Source organism: Malaclemys terrapin, chromosome 1, assembly GCF_027887155.1.
Source record: "Malaclemys terrapin pileata isolate rMalTer1 chromosome 1, rMalTer1.hap1, whole genome shotgun sequence".
NCBI classification, from domain to species: domain Eukaryota; kingdom Metazoa; phylum Chordata; order Testudines; family Emydidae; genus Malaclemys; species Malaclemys terrapin.
Window position 1 is genome coordinate 328,752,481 of NC_071505.1, and position 20,513 is coordinate 328,772,993.

At 43.2% G+C, this 20,513-nt stretch overlaps 1 protein-coding gene across 1 annotated transcript in view; it reads right to left on the minus strand.

Annotated features, from left to right (window-relative positions):
* Positions 1-16,941: 16,941 nt before the first annotated feature.
* TYR (tyrosinase) overlaps positions 16,942-20,513 on the minus strand; it is a 76,177-nt gene continuing 72,605 nt past the window's right edge. Inside the window, exon 5 of the mRNA XM_054017174.1 lies at positions 16,942-17,394. Coding sequence (XP_053873149.1) covers positions 17,171-17,394 — 224 coding nt within the window. The 3' untranslated portion in view covers positions 16,942-17,170. The remainder of the gene's footprint in view (positions 17,395-20,513) is intronic.

Here is a 20,513-nt window from a genome sequence, read left to right on the forward strand (position 1 = left end):
ATCAGCATTGTATGTTGCAGGCAGTGCAAGTATTTCGGGAAGGGTTAAAGGTGTGAGTGTGGAGTGAAAGGTTCCTTTCCAGCTTGCAAGAGGCCGAAGAGGGAGGGAGGGAGGGAGAAGAGAACAGGTTAACTCGACGCCTCAGCTCAGTCCAAAGATAAGATGCTGGCTCCAGTCCAAGGTCGCTGTGCTTGAACAGACTCTATGCAGCCAAGAAGCCTGCAGCCGTATTTGTATCTTACCCAACCCCAGCCAACTGTGAGAAAAGAGAAGTAAACTGAACAAGACTGCAGGGGATTGCAAAAACTGGTGAGACAGTGAAGGCCAGCGACGGGGAAAACAACAGTTTTGCGTCCCTGAAGCTGGTGTGTTTTGGAAAGCTGAGGAAGCCACAGAAAGCCAGTTTGGACTGGTACAAAGAGCACGGGGGACAGAGGTCCCTGAACAAAACACCCCCAAAAGACCCCAGGACTTAAAACCCTCCTGAGAGCTGATGCAAATCAGAGATTAACAGCAGACCCTGGATAGCCTGTGCACAGGACAGAAAGTGGGTTAGGGCTCGGGCACTAACGCTTTTTTCCTTCCTCTGAGTGACGTGGGGCCGGACCCATCACTCACCGCTGTTATTTTATTAATAAACCTTTAAAATTTAGTCACTTGGTGTACTCCTTCATCTCCTCCCCTAATGATCCTGCGGCCTCAGCCTGATCACCTGATGCCTCAGGCAGATTGGTAAAATAAATCTGTCACATTTTTGGTGGAGAATTGCGGGGTGGGGGCCCTGTGGAGTGCACCAACTGTTCTGTCCTTGATATTTCATGTTGGCCTGCCCAGCACTGGGCCTTTCAAGTTGAGGATTTTGTGATAAAGGTATGCCTACCCTCAATCATAGCAGGGCTGAGAAACGGAGAGAGGTTTAGCATTCCTTTCTCCACCCCAGTCCAATCTGGGCGGTGGGGGAAATAGTTGCAGGTGAGTATATCCCCAGTTGTAGTATGGCAGGGCAATAGGAGGAGGACTTAGCGATCCTCTCTCCACGCTGGTAAAATCCTCGGTGCATGCACCCTCAGCCGTAGCATGACTGCACATAAGAGGAGAACTTAGGGTTGCTCTGCCCCTGGGTTTTTGCATGGCGTGTATGGACCCTCAGTGGTAGAGGCCGAGTAATAGAGGGAGACTTAGCGTCCCTCCCTCTGGCCCAGTGGGGTAACATTGTAAGCCCCAGTGCCAGCTTGGGCAGCGTGAAATCTTAAGTGATTAGAGAGATTTTAAGAACGGTACCAACGGATTGTGATGACATGTTTAGGAAATGGAAAGGTTCAACTGCAGACTCGGGTGTCCCGCAGTCATGGGTGACGGCGGCATTCATGGTGGGATCAGGGCTGGATGCACGGGCATTAGGCAGCGTGGATATGGGAGTCCAGCTGCCTTGCCTGCTGGTGTCACGGGAGGCTGGTGGTCCTGATGCCCGAGCTACGGAAGTGGTGACAAAAATCCGGTTGCCTCTTTCACGGGGGAGGGGGGTGAGGACCTCTCCCGGCTGGAGAGGACTCTCACCAAGGTGGGATATAATCCTTGGGGTTCCATCGCAGAGCTTCAGAGAAGAGTGCATTCTTGGCAGGATTTGTTAGACCTATATGCTGAGTATGAAAAGCAGAAGAGTAAAAAACTAGGGCAGCTGAGGGATTGATATGGACTGCAGCAGCCATGTGGTATCAAATGTTGTCGGGACAGAAAGAGGAGTTGGGGAGAAGGGAAGCAGTGTGTACCCGACAGCTAGTGGAAATTGAGCAACTGAAAGTGCAAATTACTAACCAGGCGGCAACCCAAGCTTACGCCCAGGACAAGTTGCTGGCCTTGAGACAGGACTTCCAAGCAGAAAAAGCAGAACACACCCGCCTGGAAGCACTGGCTAAGCAAGTACTGGTCCTTCAGGGACTCGTCAAAGATTTGACCATTCGTGCCCAGCATATGCTGCAGCAGCAGTGTGTTCACCTTGAAAAGGAAATCGAAGAGTTGAAACATCAATTGGCCATGCGTTCTGTCCAGGTGGCAGCCATTATGGCGGGTGAAGGGGGAGAAGGACGTATGTACGGCGCCCCCAACTACGAAGAAGAGCACCCCATGGGGTGATTATGAAGAGGAAAGGGACCAGGAGGGATGGGGGCTAGTTGAGGAACCCACCCTCCTTGCTAAATTGGTAGCTGAACAAAGCTTGTGCCCATGGAAAGGGACGGTTCAACGAGAAAAAACAGGATCGGGCCCAGACAAGCCGGCAGGCAACAAATAAAGAAATTGAAAAACAGGTTGGAAGCCCTGAGGGCATAGTGGCAGGAGGAAGGAAAGGAGTAATTGCAGACATGGGGAATTCAGATCCCTGAAATAGTATTTGGAATGGTGAAATCTGAGTTGATGAAGGTGTCATTTGGGGAGATAAGCAAGTGATTTAAGGAAAGAGAGTGAAAAGTTAACTCTGCAGAGGCTGGAGGGAATTAAGCAGTTAAATTTTGTGAAAATGTCAAAAAGGAAAAGTGTTATGAAAAGAAAATTCTTGGTTTCTTTGCAGCCATTCTGAAGGAAAAATGGGCCCTTTTCCAAAGAAATGTCTGTAAATAATCCAGGCAAAGAGACTATATAATTGAAATCATTTGACTATGAACAATTTAGTCAAATTTGCTAAAAGAATATGAGGGGGTTCTATTGGAACTTAACTGCCCCAAATGTATAAAGGGAGTGTAATTTATTTATATAGCTATATACATTTATTTATTTATATAGCCTCCCCTGCCGTGTTGTTGGGCATCTGGGTGAGGAGGATATGGAACTTGGGGAGGAAGGCAGGCAGTTATTCAGTGGATGCAGTGGCGGTCTGTGCTTTTGTTGGCTTTCCTGCAGCTCCACCAGACGTCTGAGCATGCCCGTTTGCTCCCCCATTAGCCTCAGCATCGCATCCTGCTTCTTCTCATCGTGCTCACTTAATGCTTTCCTGGACTCTGCCACTGAATGCCTCCATGCATTAAGCTGTGCCCTATCAGTGCAGGAGAACTGCATAAGCTCAGAAAACATGTCATCGCGAGTGCGTTTTTTTTGCCTTCTAATCTGCGATAACCTCAGGGACGGAGATGATAGGGGAGCATAGAAACATTTGCACCTGTGGGGGGATAAAAAGGGAGAGTAAAATTTAAGATGATACATTTCTGAGAACAAAAGGGAGACTCTGTCACAGTGAATCAAGCAATTCACAGCAGACAGCACATGTGCTTTTGGTACAAGGTCACATTTTGCCTTTTATATTGAGCACTTGCCAGTATGGTGACACATTACATACGGCTGGGCAACAGAATTTGGTTTCCACGCAGCCATGGTAAGCCAAAGGGTTGGCTTCTAAAGCCTTCATAACATGTGGGAATGGTTTCAAACTGCAGCGCCCTTCTTTCCCATAGCAAGCAATGCCAGTTGGGTTTGCCATTTAAAAGGAGGGGCTGCAGTTTTGGGGTGGATGTGCAGCACACTCTTCCCCCCACTCCATCGCGTGGCTATTCTCTGGGATGATCCCTTCACCCCTCCCCCCACTGCATGGCTATTCTCAGGGATGATCCCTTTTAGTCAAGCGCAAACAGCCCAGCATGACCAGGGTTCTTTTACTGTTCCCTTACAAAAATTCCCCTATTTCAACCAGGTGACCATGAATGATATCACTCTTCTGAGGCTAACGCAGAAAGATATAGACCGAATGTTGCTTGAATGTGACCAAAACCCAGGACCATTCGCTGCCATGCTTTGTGCTGCAATGATTCCAGACAACTTGTTACTGGCTTCGCATGCCCTGTGCGATTTTGGCATATATATTTGCATTTCTTCTTTTTAATCAGAGTTCTGCCTGCACAGATTCTTCTCCCCATACAGCAATCAGATCCAGGGTCTCCCTTTCGGTCCATGCTGCAGCTCATTTGTGATTCTGAGGGGACTGCATGGTCACCTGTGCTGCTGAGCTCGCCACGCTGACCAAACAGGAAATGAAATTCAAAATTTCCTGGGGCTTTTCCTGTGTATCTGGCTAGTGCATTGGAGTTGAAACTGCTGTCCAGAGTGGTCACATTGGAGCACTCTGGGATAGCCCCGGAAGCCAATAACGTCAAATTGCATCTGCACTACCCCAAATTCGACACAGCAAGGTTGATTTTAGGACTACTCCCCTCACTGGGGAGGAGTACAGATGTCAATTTTAAGAGCTCTTTAAGTCAACGGAACTGGGTTGGTTGTGTAGATGTATGTGTTATAAAATCGACCTAATGTGGCTAAATTTGACCTAACCCTGTAGTGTAGATCAGGGCCTAGTTGCAGTATTAACTCCCTTGCTCCCATGAGAAAAGAGGGAATGTACAGCCACAAAGGCACAAAAAACCCTCAAGAATGAGTGAGCAAGAATAAACTTGTTTTCAGTCATTATAAAAGCTAGGCACAAAAAAACCCCTCAAGAATGAGTGAGCAAGAATAAACTTGTTTTCAGTAATTACAAAAGCAACTGAATCTGTAAATCTAAGTTTAAGAAAGAAAGAAAGAAAGAAAGAAATTTTTAACAACCCAGCATTGTTAGTTTTCAACTCTCTGTGGAGACTGGTTCAAAGTGACTTGCACTCCACTCATACTTGTACACACAGATGGTGAATTGCATGTTTGCCTCTTTGGTGAGGGCAGGTGCTAAAAGTATGAATTTCAGCAAAATACAGGCGGAGGAACAACAAGAGTGACAGCTGTTCATTTTCCTTCCCTTTCAAAACAAGGTTCATAATGATGCTGCTAGAAAGCGCTCAGCTTCGAAAATTAAAGAATTTCACAGAGACAACACTTTTCAACAAAAAACAGAGAGATATAATGCTGATTACATTATAATCAAGCTGCCAGGTATCCTGACTTCTGAATGACAGTTAGGTATTTCTTTTTGCTTTAATAACGTCTGGGTGAATTCTGTGCTACTGCACAAATGCAGAACTAATGTCCCCTGCAGATTATCCTCCCCCCACAGATTCTGATAGGGAGGCAAAGAGAAGCTGAATTTACCCCTTTTGCCCATCAGGGGCTGATGTGGCACCAGAAAAGAGGGCAGCTGGCTCGCCAACCAGAGCAGCTAGCTGCAAAGAAGGAGGGGGCAGAGGCTGCCTTCCTGACATTTGCCTGCTGGTGGGGCCAGGTGAGGAGGCACGGGATATGGGGGGACAGACAGAGTGGGGGACAGGAGGCTGCTGGGGGGTCACAGACTGGGGTTCAGAAAGGCTAGTGGGAGGACAGACTGGGGTGGAGGCACAGGAGCTAGTGGGGTGACAACATTGAACCAGGGGCTGAATGGGAGTTGGGATGTAAGGCCACATGGGGATGAGGGGAGTTGAAGTGGTTGAGTGGGGCCGCAGGGAAACATTGGGACAGGGTCAGCTATGCCTGGCTGAATAGGGCGTGGGGGTGCAGGGACACATGGGAACGGGACAGGAGGGTGCAGGAACACCTGGGGACATGTGTAGATACGCCTGGCTGAGTGAGGCTGCAGGGAGACATGGGGGTGGCGGGAGTAGAGGTGCAGAGGCACACGAGGACAGGGGCAGATATGCCTGACTGTATGAGAGAGGCAAAGGGCCAGCCAGGGGATGCATGGGGGAGGCTCCCCAACTCCCTAACAATCCTTCCCTCCCCCAAAATAACCTGTTCCATACTTTTCCCACTTACACCCAACAACCATCCAGGGTCACTCCCAGGCTTTTTCCTAGCAATTCCTTACCTTTCAGCTCCTCTGTTACCCCTGATTCCCCCAAGCCTTTGCACTGCTTCTAAGGGTGTGGGAAATATGTTTCTGTATTGTAGTTTAAATGAATGATTACTCAAAGGTTAATGTTCACTATTACTAGAATTACAGTTCAGTTGGAAACTCCGACCTGCATGGCTGTAACACTCACACCTAAGAAAATGCTTCTGCATTTGTAATAGTTTTATTAACACAGTTAGCAAAGTTACAAACACTCCAACCCAGCAAGCTAGAGATAATACAGAATGAGCATCTGAGCATTTATATATTCACACTATCCCTTGCAGAACAACCTGAAGTGTTAGTCATTATCATTCTCCTCAGCATCTTCCTCATCACCATCACCTGTTGCTGTTACCCAAGAGCTATATCTCTCAAGGCATATAGGCTGGGATACAACTTTTGTAAAGTGTTACGCTGATGCTTATGCATAATGCATATTCAGCCAGGGTTCATCTCCTTTTCCATATTTATTAGAGCATAAGCTTTCGTGGACTACAGCCCACTTCTTCGGATGCATATAGAATGGTTCCATTCTATATGCATCCGAAGAAGTGGGCTGTAGTCCACGAAAGCTTATGCTCTAATAAATTTGTTAGTCTCTAAGGTGCCACAAGTACTCCTGTTCTTCTTTTTGCGGATACAGACTAACACGGCTGCTACTCTGAAACTTTTCCATATTTGTTTTCTCACCCTATCATGACTAATATATGTAGGCTAGCACATAAATATATATCATAATATGTATTATCCACACCATGTATATATTAGTATGCATTAATCACCAATAACATTAAGCACAAATATTGTAATAGTGATATAGCCTAAACTGGCCTATACCATAATCCTGTTCACTTATACTAAGTATCCCATAACTCCTTGCATTTGCTGAAGTAAGCATTTGGCATAAGCAGATAGGCAACTTGTCAAATCAAGACACATTTGTTCCATGTCTTAGTGCAAGCTAGGGAAGTATCTTGATGGATCAATGCCTGGAAAGCTGGTATCCAATACAAAAATAAGGAAGGAACAGAACAACAAGTTAGGGAACTGGGACAAACTGGTGGGTTGGATTTCAGTGATGTGTAAAGAAATGTGTAACTTATAAAATCATATAAATAATACCAGCTGAAATGTGCAACTTGGGGAGCATACCTGCAGCGTAAGGTGAATGCAACAGGACTGACTGCTCTTCGGAGACTGGTATTGTATCGAACCTTTTCTCTATATTATATTAATAAACCTGACTGATATTGGTTATCTGGAATCTTGAATGCACACCTCTACCCCCAATATAACGCGACCCAATATAACACGAATTTGGATATAATGTGGTAAAGCAGTGCTCCGGGGGGGGAGGGGGGGGCTACGCACTCCGGAGGATCAAAGCAAGTTTGATATAACGCGATTTCACCTATAACGCGGTAAGATTTTTTGGCTCCCGGGGACAGCATTATATTGGGGTAGAGGTGTCTTTCATAACAAATCAAAGTGTAGTCAAGCAATTGACTATACAATTTATCAACACCCTACTAACGTTGGGGTGCCCTTCTCCCATTGGTTACTAATCCTTTTACCTCAAGTTTATTAGCATATGCATCCTTTAGTTACCATGGTATCCATGTGGTTGGATATCTGCTGATATTCCTAACTTTAAAATATTGAAAGCTGGTATAAACTAGCATCTTGTGGTTTTCTGTCAGCAGTTAGTCATACTTGTGTATTACAGCAGTCTATCTCGTGATACCTTATGATCTAGGGTTATTCTTGGTTAGCTGCTTATGCTAAGGTTTTTAGGGGCCATATGCCTTGATTAGTTTAGCTAAACTATTGTCTTACAGGCCTTGAGGCTTGTAAACTCATTGCATTACTACCTTAACTTATACCAAAGTCTTACTTATAAGCTACAATATAACCCTGGCAAGGATTTTTCCAGCACAATGATTATCTACAGATAATGCCAGAGTGATTATCACAGTTTGTCCTATCACTCTTATGTTTGCAAAGGTGAACACTTTTGGCATCCTTTAAGTCCTGTGGCACTGACTCCTGCTCCCAGATAATGTGGAAGACCCTAGTAAGATGTAATTTCCAGTTCATCAGTATGAGGGAGTCTGGGAGGGAATGCGAGCCATTCTGAGGTCTCCCTGCTAAAAGAGCATGTGGAGGTGTAGGCTGTCAGTCACTCCGTTGAGTGGTCAAGGGGCAGGAGCTCTGGGTCTCTTTGCTATGAAGGCCAAAGAAAAAACCTACATGGGTTTTGGAAGAAGCTGTGAAAGGACCTGGATAGAGACAGCTGGCAGAATGGGAACTCTGGGGTGGGGAACTTGATATGGACTTTCAGGATAGAACAGGAGGATTGACAATAAAGAGTTTTCCTGAATTACCACGTGCAGAGGGGTTCTGAGGTTAAAGAGCCAAACATAGTCCAGTCCTGTAAAGGAAGTTAATGGACTGTAGCAGAATGAAATAAGAGATCTTTGGTAAGGGAGCAGAGGTTTGGAATGTGAATTGGTCACTAGCTTCCTGTTTGGGGAGCAAAAACTGGGAATTTCAAGGCAGGATGGTCAGAAATTCCAATTCTGTCTTCCCACCAAGGAAAGAAGATCACACAAATGTGGAAAACCTGTGAACAAGGATGGATTGGTTCAGACCTTTTCTCGAGAGCCAGTGACATTACCTAGGGTGAGTTTTGGTTTAGCTGGAGACTAAACTACCTTATTAGTGAAGGAGGCTGATGCAGTAGTCACTTGGGAAATAAGAGACCTTACCACATTCCCCTATTAGAGTTACCATAGATAATGATGCAAATTATGAGGTAACCTTCCTTAGTTACCTATGACCATTGGTAAGTTTTTAAGGGTGATCATCGAAGCCCTAGTTTATTAGAGATACACATGGCAGGATTCAGAGGCAGGGGGAGAGGAGTTCTCATCCATTTTAATTCTTTGAAGTGACAGATTAATTAAAAGTCACAACTTGTACATTTTGAATAGGGCCTTGCAGAAGCTGGAGCTAACTGCTCAGAGATCCTGTATGTCCTGTAATATGGATAAACCAGGCAAGGAATCAACAAATGCTGTGGTCTTCTGGCTAAAATCAATCTTGAAATTTTGGATACACAAAATCAGAGAAACAATCTCTTTTCTGTTAAGAGCTGAAGTTAAAAGTTAAACATTCTTTCCAAAGCCTTTTAGAGTAGGCAGTCTAACCCCCACCACACCTGCTATAACACAACATAACTAAAGCTTAGAGCTCGTTGAATTTTTTTTGGAAATTACATCAATTTGTTTTCCACTGAATTAGAAAAAAAAAAATCCCTCCAAAATGTATCACTTTTTTCAATCAGCTTTGCTAAAGATAGAACATTTAGCCTAGATACATTCACATACACAATTTGAGAAGCATTTGGAATTATAAAATCTGTCTAGATGGAATTTTTAGTCTACTTGCAAAACCAGTTTAGACCAGAGACTGCAAATTTCACATGGAGCCCACACTAAACATTGTGTTCATCTGATTTTAATACAAACCCATAAATGTATAAAATTCAAATGTGTTTCTTTTCCACAGTCACCTAAAACAGTGGTTCTCAAAGTCAGTCTGCTGCTTGTTCAGGGAAAGCCCCTGGCGCTCCGGGCCGGTTTGTTTACCTGCCGCATCCACAGGTTCAGCCGATCTCGGCTCCCACTGGCCGCGGTTTGCCGCTCCAGGCCAATGGGGGCTGCGGGAAGGGTGGCCAGCCCATCCCTCGGCCCGTGTCGCTTTCCGCAGCCCCCATTGGTCTGGAGTGGCGAACCGCAGCCAGTGGGAGCCGCGATCAGCCAAACCTGTGGACGCAGCAGGTAAACAAACCGGCCCGGCCCGCCAGGGGCTTTCCCTGAACAAGCGGCGGACTGGCTTTGAGAACCACAGACCGAAGAGAAGTCAAGTGTTTTGGATTGTATGAACTGTTGGAGTACCATTGAAAGCAACTAAATATGAAGGCCCTGAAATTGAGACATCCCTCAGAATCCATTCACAGGAAAATTTCTAATCAAGTTTCTCTGCCATAATTCACTAATAAAACTGGAGTTTGAATTAAAAAAACACGTTTAAAGAAAAGAAATGTTGACATTGAAGAATCATTATGTTTTCCATCAGTCCCCCTCCCCTTTCTAATAGATTATGGGCAGCACAGAATAACATATTCTGACTTATAACATTGAAATCCAAAATGAAGACTTGTTAATGGTAAGATTAAGATTTTGATAACTGTATTTTTAATGGTTTGTAATTATGACTAATGAATGGATACAGATGAGGTAACTCTTAGGCCGTGTCCTTGCTGGCATAAGTGTGGTTTTGCTAATTCTTCTTTTGCACAGAATTGTTAATCTTCTTAAAATGTTATTGTTGATGAAACAAATTGTGCTGGAAGATGTAAGTAAAAGATATGCAAACAGGTAATGATAAATAACCCCTCCTCTTTTTTCTGGGTAGACCTAGGGAAGGGTGACACAAAACAACATAACTCAGAAATTACAAATCCAGCAGGAAAAATACAGATGTTGTGTAACTGAAGCTTGCGCATGCATAAAGAACAGGTTACCTAAAACCCAAAGGGTTGATATGTTAAAAGCCGATTGCATAAAGGGTAAGTAATCTGTAATGTAGAAACATGTAACAGACCTAAGTGAACATGGGCCCAAACAGGAGAAACACCAGACGAGAAACTGAAGAACGGGACTGAAGGACCAGACCTAGTGATCAGAGAAGGTGGCAACTACCATTGAAGATGGAAAAACTTCCCCATGTCCTAGAATGTGGTAACTTGGGCCCACTTATCAATTCTGTCTTGTCTGTTATTATTTGTCTGGCAAAAATGTATGTCTGGACACTGTACATGACAAAATTCTGTCTGAAATTGTATAAATAAAGGTGAAAATTGATTTAGTCCAAACCAGGTGGATTTGTGACTCAATTTCCCAATTTATACCCCCAACATTGGCATCCCTGTGTGGGCATGAGTCCAAGACATCTTATTGTCACCTCTAGGTCTTAGGGATTGTGACCTAGAGATTCTGGGTATTTAACAAGGCTTGGGAGATGATAGGGAGAAGTGCCTCTGGCCTCCAGCTGTCAAACACCCAGACAAGAAAGTAAGTACTTATAACAATAATGAAGGAGTATATGAATATAAGCTCCCATTGAGGGAGATTTGTTAAAAATGTTTTAGCCAAGGAAGAGCATTGGGACCTGGTGAAAAAGATTTTTAAGAGTAATGTTGTGATTAAGGAGAAATATAAAAACTCCCAAGAAAGGAGAGTGTGTACAGAAGAAGTATATCTAACGGTCTTGTGTCTGTCGAACAAGTTAAAAGTAGTTAAAGAATCCTGCAAACAGTTAAAATATAGAATATAAGAGCTTTGGCCAATGGCCAAGTGACAGCCACAGTGTTTCCTCCTGGAAAAAACGGTGAAACTAAAAGCAATACAGAATATGCAGTTATTGGAAGACAAAACACATAGTAATATGTCCAAGAATATGAAATACAATCAACCTATAGAGAATTTAAGGAAATGTAAGGGTATTGGCACTATTGTGGACTTGCCCCATCCATACCTTTGGGGAAAGAATAATAGCTAGCCTGATTTTGTACTCCCTTCCATAAACTCTCTTGCTCAAATGCTGGTCACTGATAATTTTGATGATTATAGACTTTTTGAATTGTTTGTTAAAAGGGATGTGTAAAGTCATGGAAGGTGCTGGAGGCCACTCATGACCCGGATCTGTGAAATTATGTTTGTTAATTTTTTTGGCTAAAAAACAGAAAAAAGATTGAGTAAAACTGCAGTTTGGCAATGTGAACAGTTTAAATGTGTCATTGGCTTACAATCTGAAAAATAGAGAGGAAAAATTCCAGGAGTGTCAAACCCCAGTTAAAGAGGAAGGTATGTGTAAAAAATGAATTGGCTTTTAAAAGATTTCTACTAAAAATACATTTACCTTAATATTCAAAGAGCTTAAGTCTTTGATGATTTTAAATATGTAATTGCAAAGGTAAAGTAAAGATCTAAATTAGCTGTTACCATTCAAGAAAGAGATCTTGGAGTCACTGTGGATAGTTCTCTGAAAACATCCACTCAATGTGCAGTGGCAGTCAAAAAAGCAAACTGAATGTTGGGAATCATTAAGAAAGGGATAGATAATATGACAGAAAATATCATATTGCCTCTCTATAAATCCATGGTACGCCCACATCTTGAATACTGCATGCAGATGTGGTTGTCCCATCTCAAATAAGATATATTGGAATTGGAAAAAGTTCATAAAAGGGCAACCAAATTAATTATGGGTATGGAACAGCTTCCATATGAGGAGATATTAATAAGACTGGGGCTTTTCATCTTGGAAAAGAGATGACTAAGGAGGGATATGCTTGAGCTCTATAAAATCATGACTGGTGTGGAGAAAATAAATAAGGAAGTGTTATTTACTTCTTCTCATAACACAAGAACTAGGGGTCACCAAATTAAATCAATAGGCAACAGGTTTAAAACAAACAAAAGGAAGTATTTTTTCGCACAATGCATCGTCAGTCTGTGCCAGAGGATGTTGTGAAGGCCAAGATTATAACAAGGTTCAAAAAAGAACTAGATAAGTTCATGGAGAACAGGTCCATCAATGGCTGTTGGCCAGGATGGGCAGGGATGCAAAACCATGCTGGCTAGATTGGTATAGGAATCAGGGCTGGCCTTACCATGAGGCCAACTGAGGTGGCCGCCTCAGGTGCCAGACGGGGGGTGGGGAGGGGCACCACTAGGACCCAGAATGTAGAAAATTGTGTCTGCTGCTGGTCCATATGTATTCTCTCTGCTCTAGATGCACAGAGATGGTGGAGTGCTGTGCTGGAGGAAGGAGGGCACAAGAGACATAACAGGCAGGCAGGAGAAAAGGTCAGAGGGAATAACAGAAAGCAACAGGAGCTGCAGGGAGAGCGAGGAGGAGGAGCCTCTTATGTACCTCTCTAGCACCCCCAGGAGCCTGGACTTATTAACACCAACTTTTCAGGGAGCTTCCTGTTTCCTGCTGCTTCCCTGAACCCACTTGAGGAGAACAGGCAGTCAACTGAAGTAGTAGGAGCCAGTTAGGCCCTTAAGACGCTGATATCTTCCCTCACTCAGGCCCTGCTACCAGCCTGCTTATTTGTCCCCTTCAATTGAGTGTTGAGAGCCACTATAACTGGCACAGAGCAGCAGTCATGAGTGAAAGAAGAAAACGCCCCTCTGGGGCAGCATTCATAAAAAGAAAGAAAGCAAAGGAAGCTTTTCTATCTAAGCAGGAAGGAGCTCTCCTGAGATACATAGACACAAATGTTCACGGTGAGCCTTCCAGCCCCAGTGAGGATGTGAGTGGTGAGGAGATGCCTGATCTTCCAGTTAGTCAGAGTGCAGGTGACCTGGCAGCTACTGCAGCATCCATATCTCTATCTCAAATGGATGTAACCATGCACATTCCTGAAGAAAAATGTCAATCAGAGAAGAGTGTGGTGGAGGCGCAAGAAAGAGCTGCTGCTGAGTTTAGTTCCTTAAGTCTAGATGATCCTGGACTGTGGACCAATTTGAGAAGTAGCCTGAGGGACTTCCTTGTACTGCATGGGCCACAGCAAGTGAAAAACTTCATGTTCCCCAAAGACAATGAAAATAGAAGTTTCCATCCAACACATTACTGGCGTGAAATCCCCAATGGTGACAAAGTGGAGAGGCCATTGCTTATGTACTCAAAAACCCAGAATGCTGCATACTGTTTTTGTTGCAAACTCTTCCAGTCTAATGTTCCAGCCACATTGGGTTCTACAGGAACAAAGGACTGGAAAAATCTGGCATGCCATAAGAAGGCAGTAAATCACTAGAAAGCATTCCATAGGTGGAAAGAGCTTGAGATGAGACTAAGGTTAAAGGCCACCATAGATGATCAGCATCAAGAGAAGACTGCATCAGAGTCTCTTTACTGGGAAAATGTTCTGAAAAGGCTCATTGCCATTGTGAGAATACTTGCTACCCAAAACCTAGCACTGCGTGGCACTTCAGATCAGTTGTATGTGCCAAACAATGGAAATTTCCTTAAAATTGTGGAGCTGATGGCTGAGTTTGATGCTGTACTCCAGAAGCATCTAAGAAGAGTCACTACCCAAGAAATGTACACACACCACTACTTTGAAAAAACAATTCAAAATGAGATCAGACAGTTACTGGCAACAAAAGTCAAACAGAAGATTGTGGCAGATCTGAAGTCAGCAAGATATTACTCTGTTATTCTGGACTGCACATCTGACATCAGCCATACGGAACAAATGACTTTAATGGTGCGTTTTGTAACAACAACAGAACCTAGTGAAAATGCCCCTGCAATGGTGACTGTCGGAGAGCATTTTTGAGAATTTATTGATACTGATGATACTACAGGAGCTGGTATGACAATTGTGCTTCTTAAAAAGCTGGAAGATACGGGAATTGCAGTAGCTGACATGAGAGGGCAGGGCTATGATAATGGTGCCAACATGAGAGGAAAGAACAGAGAAGTGCAGACACAGATCAGAGAGTTAGACCCTCAAGCTTTTTTTGTCCCATGCAGTTCTCATTCATTGAACTTGGTGGTCAGTGATGCAGCATCATCTTCTAGTGAGGCTGCTGAATTTTTTAACGTAATTGAAAGAATCTATGTATTTTTCTCTGCATCAACTCACCGATGGCAAATTTTGAAGCAACAACTGGGAACATCCTCTCTGACACTGAAACCACTGAGTGCCACATGATGGGAAAGTTGAGTGGAGGCGATAAAGCCTATCAAACACCAAATTGGGAAGATAGATGATACCATAGTTGCCATTTTGGAGGATAATGCTATGACAGGTATCAGAGTAGCAGCCCGTGTTAGTCTGTATCCGCAAAAAGAACAGGAGTACTTGTGGCACCTTAGAGACTAACAAATTTATTAGAGCATAAGCTTTCGTGGACTACAGCCCACTTCTGGGCTGTAGTCCACGAAAGCTTATGCTCTAATAAATTTGTTAGTCTCTAAGGTGCCACAAGTACTCCTGTTCTTAATGCTATGACAGGAACTGTTCGTGGGAGTACAGTGGCGGAGGGAAATGGAATCACCAGAAACATACATTGCTTCAAATATCTGTGTGGCTTAGTGTTGTGGCATGACATACTGTTTGAAATAAATGTTGTAAGCAAGAGACTCCAAGGTGTTGACCTTGATATATCTGGAGCAATGGAACAACTGGACAAAGCGAAGTCATACCTAATCTTACCAGTCAGATGAGGGATTTCAAAATGTTCTGAACAGTGCACAGAAGTTGGCAGAGGAACTTCACACTGAAGCTATTTTCCCACCCATTCAAGAATAGAAGAGTCACTGAAGAAGAAGACATTTTGATTACGAGACACGGGATAATCCCATAAGAGACTCTGAACAACAATTCAAAGTTGAATTCTTTAACCAGGTGCTAGATTGTGCAATACAGTCAGTTGAAGAACATTTCAGGCAGCTCAGGGAACACAGCAGTATATTTGGGATGTTGTATGATATTCCAAAACTCCTCACTATACCTGTAGAAGACCTACACCAGCAATGCAGGGCACTAGAGACAATGTTGCCACATGATGACATGAGCAATATTGATGCGAGTGATTTCAGTGATGAACTGAAAACCCTTTCAAGATACATTTCAGCAGGATCAACTCCAAAGGCTGTTCTGGAATAATTTTGCACAAATAAGATGACTACCCTCTTTCCAAATGCTTTTGTTGTTCTGCGCATACTTCTAACCCTTCCTGTAACAGTTACCAGTGGAGAACGCAGCTTTTCCAAGCTGAAGTTAATAAAAAACATATCTATGCTCCACAATGACACAGGAGAGGCTGGTTGGCTTCCATCTCAATAGAGCATGAGCTGGCCCAAACTGTGGATCTTCAGGAAGCAGTTCAAATCTTTGCAACCAAGAAGGCCCAGAAAGCACCACTTTGATTATTCAAACAGATAAAAATGCCAGTGTTTACTATGCAGACAAGAAAAGTTACATTTGCTGTTCAGGCGTTTGAAAGTTAAGTGTTACTTAAAATTTTTGAACAAGGCATTTTAAGTTAGTTCTCCTTTATTGGGGTAGGTAGCAGTGCAGTACCATGAGAGGAGTAGAACAGGAAGAAGGCACAATTGAGACCTTTCAAAGTTTTGGCCCAAGCAAGGGAGCATGGGGGCATCATTTGAGCTCCCCGCACAGAGTGGCTACATGAGCGATCTTACAGCAGCGCAACTGTATTGGTACAGCTGTTCCGCTGTAAACTTGCTAGTGTAGACGTGGCCCGAAGTAGCAGACTTTCTTAGTCATTGGAGCCAGCCACAATATGATACTATTCTCTAAAACCAGTGTATGACAATAAGATGAATGAGCAGAGATATGTGAGTTGAGGCTGCTGGGGAGAGATCTGAAATGGGATGACTAACAACCATTTAGAAGTCTGCACTCCCGAGGGTGAGGCATTTCTGTCGAGGTTATTCAGGTAAATACATCTCATTCTGTGATGCATTGGTCATTTGTAAACAGCATGAACCCATCTTTCTTTACATGCAATTGCCAGCCAAAAACTGTCCACAGCTGGCAAACAGCTAGAACTAGGCTTCAACTCTAGCTTTAGAAGAAACACAACTCTAAGAAAAGCCTAATTGAAACTTTTTAAACAAATGAGGAGCAGTTTTTGAGAGGCTACAGCTTGATGCTGATGGCACTCAATCAAGGACAAACACATTATTACTGGAGGTGGAAGGGAAATAATTCTTCCTTAAAAGAAAAAATCTGTCTCCAGATTACTCACTCTAATCAGAATCACAAGTATTATTCTCCCCTTAAATTAAAAGCAGCTGAACAACAGAGTATAATATCCCCAGTCTTGCAATCAGATATAGACAGATGACACTGGTCCCTGTCTGAAACCTGTGACTCTGCTCACATGGCTCTGGTTGCAGGATTGGGGCCTAAATTCAGAACAACATTAGAAAGTGCAAATAAAATAGCAGATGACCAAAAGCAGCAGCCATCAACCTGGGAAACAGTTTGGTTCCCTGAGAGTTCTGTTTAATTAAGAATAGGGAATACCTGGTATATTTGCAGGAAGCAAAGTAACGCACATTAGTTTTTATTAGGAAATGTTCTATGGGAAGATTTTGATAATACAGTACAGTATTGCATGTTACATGAGCAATGATATTCAGGACATTCCACACCCCTTAGGCAGTGCATCTCAGCAAGATATTCTGTAAACATGTACCAAACAATGCACACTTGATTTAGTTAGTACCTTAACATCATTGCTGGATTACAGACGGCTTTTATAAATTTGACTGATAAGACAAATTGTGATCATCTTCACTTTCCATGAGTAAGGGCTGTGTTTCTGCCGTGCTTCCCCTTCTCTTCTTCCTACACCCCAGAACAATGAGTCCGGTGATCAGAGCAGTAATTATACCACCAACCACAGCTGCTCCGACCAACCACTGCCAGATCTGACGGGCTTGCTCCAGGTAGGGCATCAAAAAGTCCTGGAATGAGTCAACTGCAAAAAAATGATAAAACTCATTTTATGTTATGTAATGCACTGTCAATTTGTGGAAGCTAGCCGTTATATGATAGCTCATGCTGGAAGACTGAATAATAATAATAATGCTTTGTATTGCTGTAGTGCCTTTTATCTCAGAGTCACACAGTATTTTAAAATCTTTAATAAATCAAGTCTCTCCTCATTCAATGAGGGAGAGAAGTATTATCCATAACTTACAAATGGGAAAACTGAGGCACAAAACCTAGCAGCCCCTAAATGACTTCACCCAATGTCACATAGGAAATGGATGAAATTAAGAATAAAAGTAGTGCCAAAAATTTCAAATGTAGGTGCCTAAAGTTGGGGACATAGCTAACTCCATTAGTGAATCACTAGATAAGTGGCCTAACTTTCAGAGGTGATAAGGAGCCACAGATCCTAATAGCACTAATGTGAACTGCAGGTGTTAAATGTATCTGAAAACAAGGCCATTTACTTAGATGCCTAAATATGGATTTAGGTACCTCATTTTTGGCACCAGTTTTTTAAAACATTGATCTGGATCTCCCTTCCCTCCCTGCCCCCCCTCCCGGGGCATGTCTTAACCACTGGATAATTCTTCATCCTGAATCTGACCCTGCTTCTATAAGCTGTGCGGTACTTCTCAGTCTTTGCAGTAAAGCTGTGATTCTCAAATGCAAACAGGCTTATTCTGTCCTAGTTAGGAATCAACTCAGTCTGATTTCTCTTCAGTGATTATTTCAGTCCATTATCCCAAGGGCACCATGAGAGTCAAAGTTCTCAGTTTAGCTCTTCATTATGTAGCACTACAAATGTACACAAGACTCTGGAGTAGGAGACCAAACATGATACTGCTCACCCAATGGGGTTTATATTCTATGGGGTTGATTTTCCATTATCCTGTCTGTTTTGCAGGCATTTACATCTGAGGAAAGTGAGTGCACAGGGCTACCATGCTGGTTTGGTAATGTTTTTCACCTATTTTATACTCCCTTTGCGCAGGTGTAAATGTCTACTCAAGGTGCCAGGTAGTGGAAAATGCATCCCTCAAGGTAAAGAATGGGGTGGAGTCCCTAAAGTCTGAGTTAGTTGCATTATCAGAGTGGACAAAGAGGCATTCTTTCTGAAACACCATGAGCCTGAGTCTGATCTTGGTTATACAGGTGAAAATCTAGAGTAACTCATTGACTTCACTGGTGTTGCACTCTGGATTTGCACTGGTTTAATTGATGTCAGAATCTGGTCACCCAACTCTAGTTATTTTCACTGGTGGGAACAAAGAGAATGAATCTGATGCAAAATTTATTCATCAGTTTTAATTACAGCTGAGAAAAATATTCAATGAAACCAGGCCAAACTTTGGATGAGCTCCTCATCCCCCTCTGGGCTCTTTATGCAGAATAAAAGGTCCAGAGTGGTATAAAGGGTTGTCAAAGCCATGTATCTGACTGGTTGAGGATTCTCCCAGGCCGGAATTGAAGACGACAACCATAAGTCTGTCCTCCAAAGACCTCCTCGCAAGCCCTGCCATAGGGGACTTGCCAGGGGCAAAGCTGGGGGCGGGAGAAGCATGTTGAAGGCAGAACTGCTGCAAACAGCACTTCAGAGATTCCTGGTGGAGCTGTGGTCTACAGGGGACCGCAACTTAGGCCCCCAGGCACTTCAGCCCCTGGTGCAACCCCAAAAATGGGAGGTGGTTTGCCATCCACTGAAGACTCCTGGGATCCATTTAAAGTAGACCCAAGATGGTCTGTGGTTTCCCTGGGAAAGTATGAACTTCTGCAATCTTGACTGACTTGTTTTGATGAAACCAAAATGTCAAAACCAAACTCTGTGGAAAAGGGCAGAAAAAGCCACATGAATCAATACTGGCATTAATGCTGGTGTGACTCCTTAGTGAAGCACAACTGGTGAATTACCAGTTATAACCACTTATAAGTTATGGGTGAGGAAAGAATAAACTGCTGGATGACTGTACACCTGTGCAGTAGGAAATTTGCTCAGATGTTTAGAAGTAAGGGTGTTGATAGTAAAAAGGCCGGGGAGTTAATGCTGTTGGATATTAAATATGGAATACCCTCTCTATAGTTAAGGATTCCATTTTAAGTCTGAATTGGACCTCACCTAAGCCCTTAGCTATTTTCATTTTAAGCTTTGCATGTGTGGGATATGGCCAGCAGATTTTTAAAGATAATATCTGAGGTGACTTAGACAAGCTGTTCTGGAGAAATGAGGCTCAGAAAGCATAAATATTAATTATACTTTGAACATCCTCATTGCATTCTTGCCGCTTTTGTCCCCAAATCCCTTGTCCTAGAAAATTCAACTGAGGTTCACTAAAAGCACCCTTTTAGAAGGGAAAAGCAGTGCTGGGAAGCTGTATGCAGGTGTATTCCAAATGGTCAATTGGTCTCTAGAGGAATTTCAAACAACACTCAATGACTAGTGGGGACCAACACATTCATCTGAGAAAAAATAACACGTCTCTCTAGCCCTTTTCTTATGAAGAGAGCCTCCAAAATGAAAACCAAATCAATCTCTAACATATCTATCCTCACAACACCCCTGTGATATAATCCCCATTTTACAGATGGGGAAACTCAAGCAGTGAAAGATTAAGTGACTTGCCCAAAGCCATGTAGGAAGTCAGTGGTAGAACAAGGAGTTAAACCCAGGTTTCTTGGATCCCTAGACAGCACCTTAACCACTAGACCACCTTCCATTGCTAGAGATTTCCCTGTGATGATCACATCAAAATGAACCCCCTCTACTGCTCTCTCTCTCTCTCTCTAGTGCAGGGTTGCCCTTTTGTAGGAACATTTTCTCCCAGCATGCCTTTATGGGACTAGCCCTTACACTCAGCAGAGCTAAGCAGCTACAACTCTAAAGGGGCCATTTTGGAGCTAGTTGTATTTTCCTCTCTTCTAGCTGGTAAGTACCTGTTTTATTTTCCCTTTCTTATTGTTGAATAGACAGTATTTTCTCACAGTCACAGCTATTTTCCATAAAATACAGGGTTTGTTGCTGTTTTTTTTTTAAACTATCCTATCCATTTTATACCTGCCAATGTATGCGTTTCTTTTAGCTCCAACCTTAATTCTGAATTTCCTGGC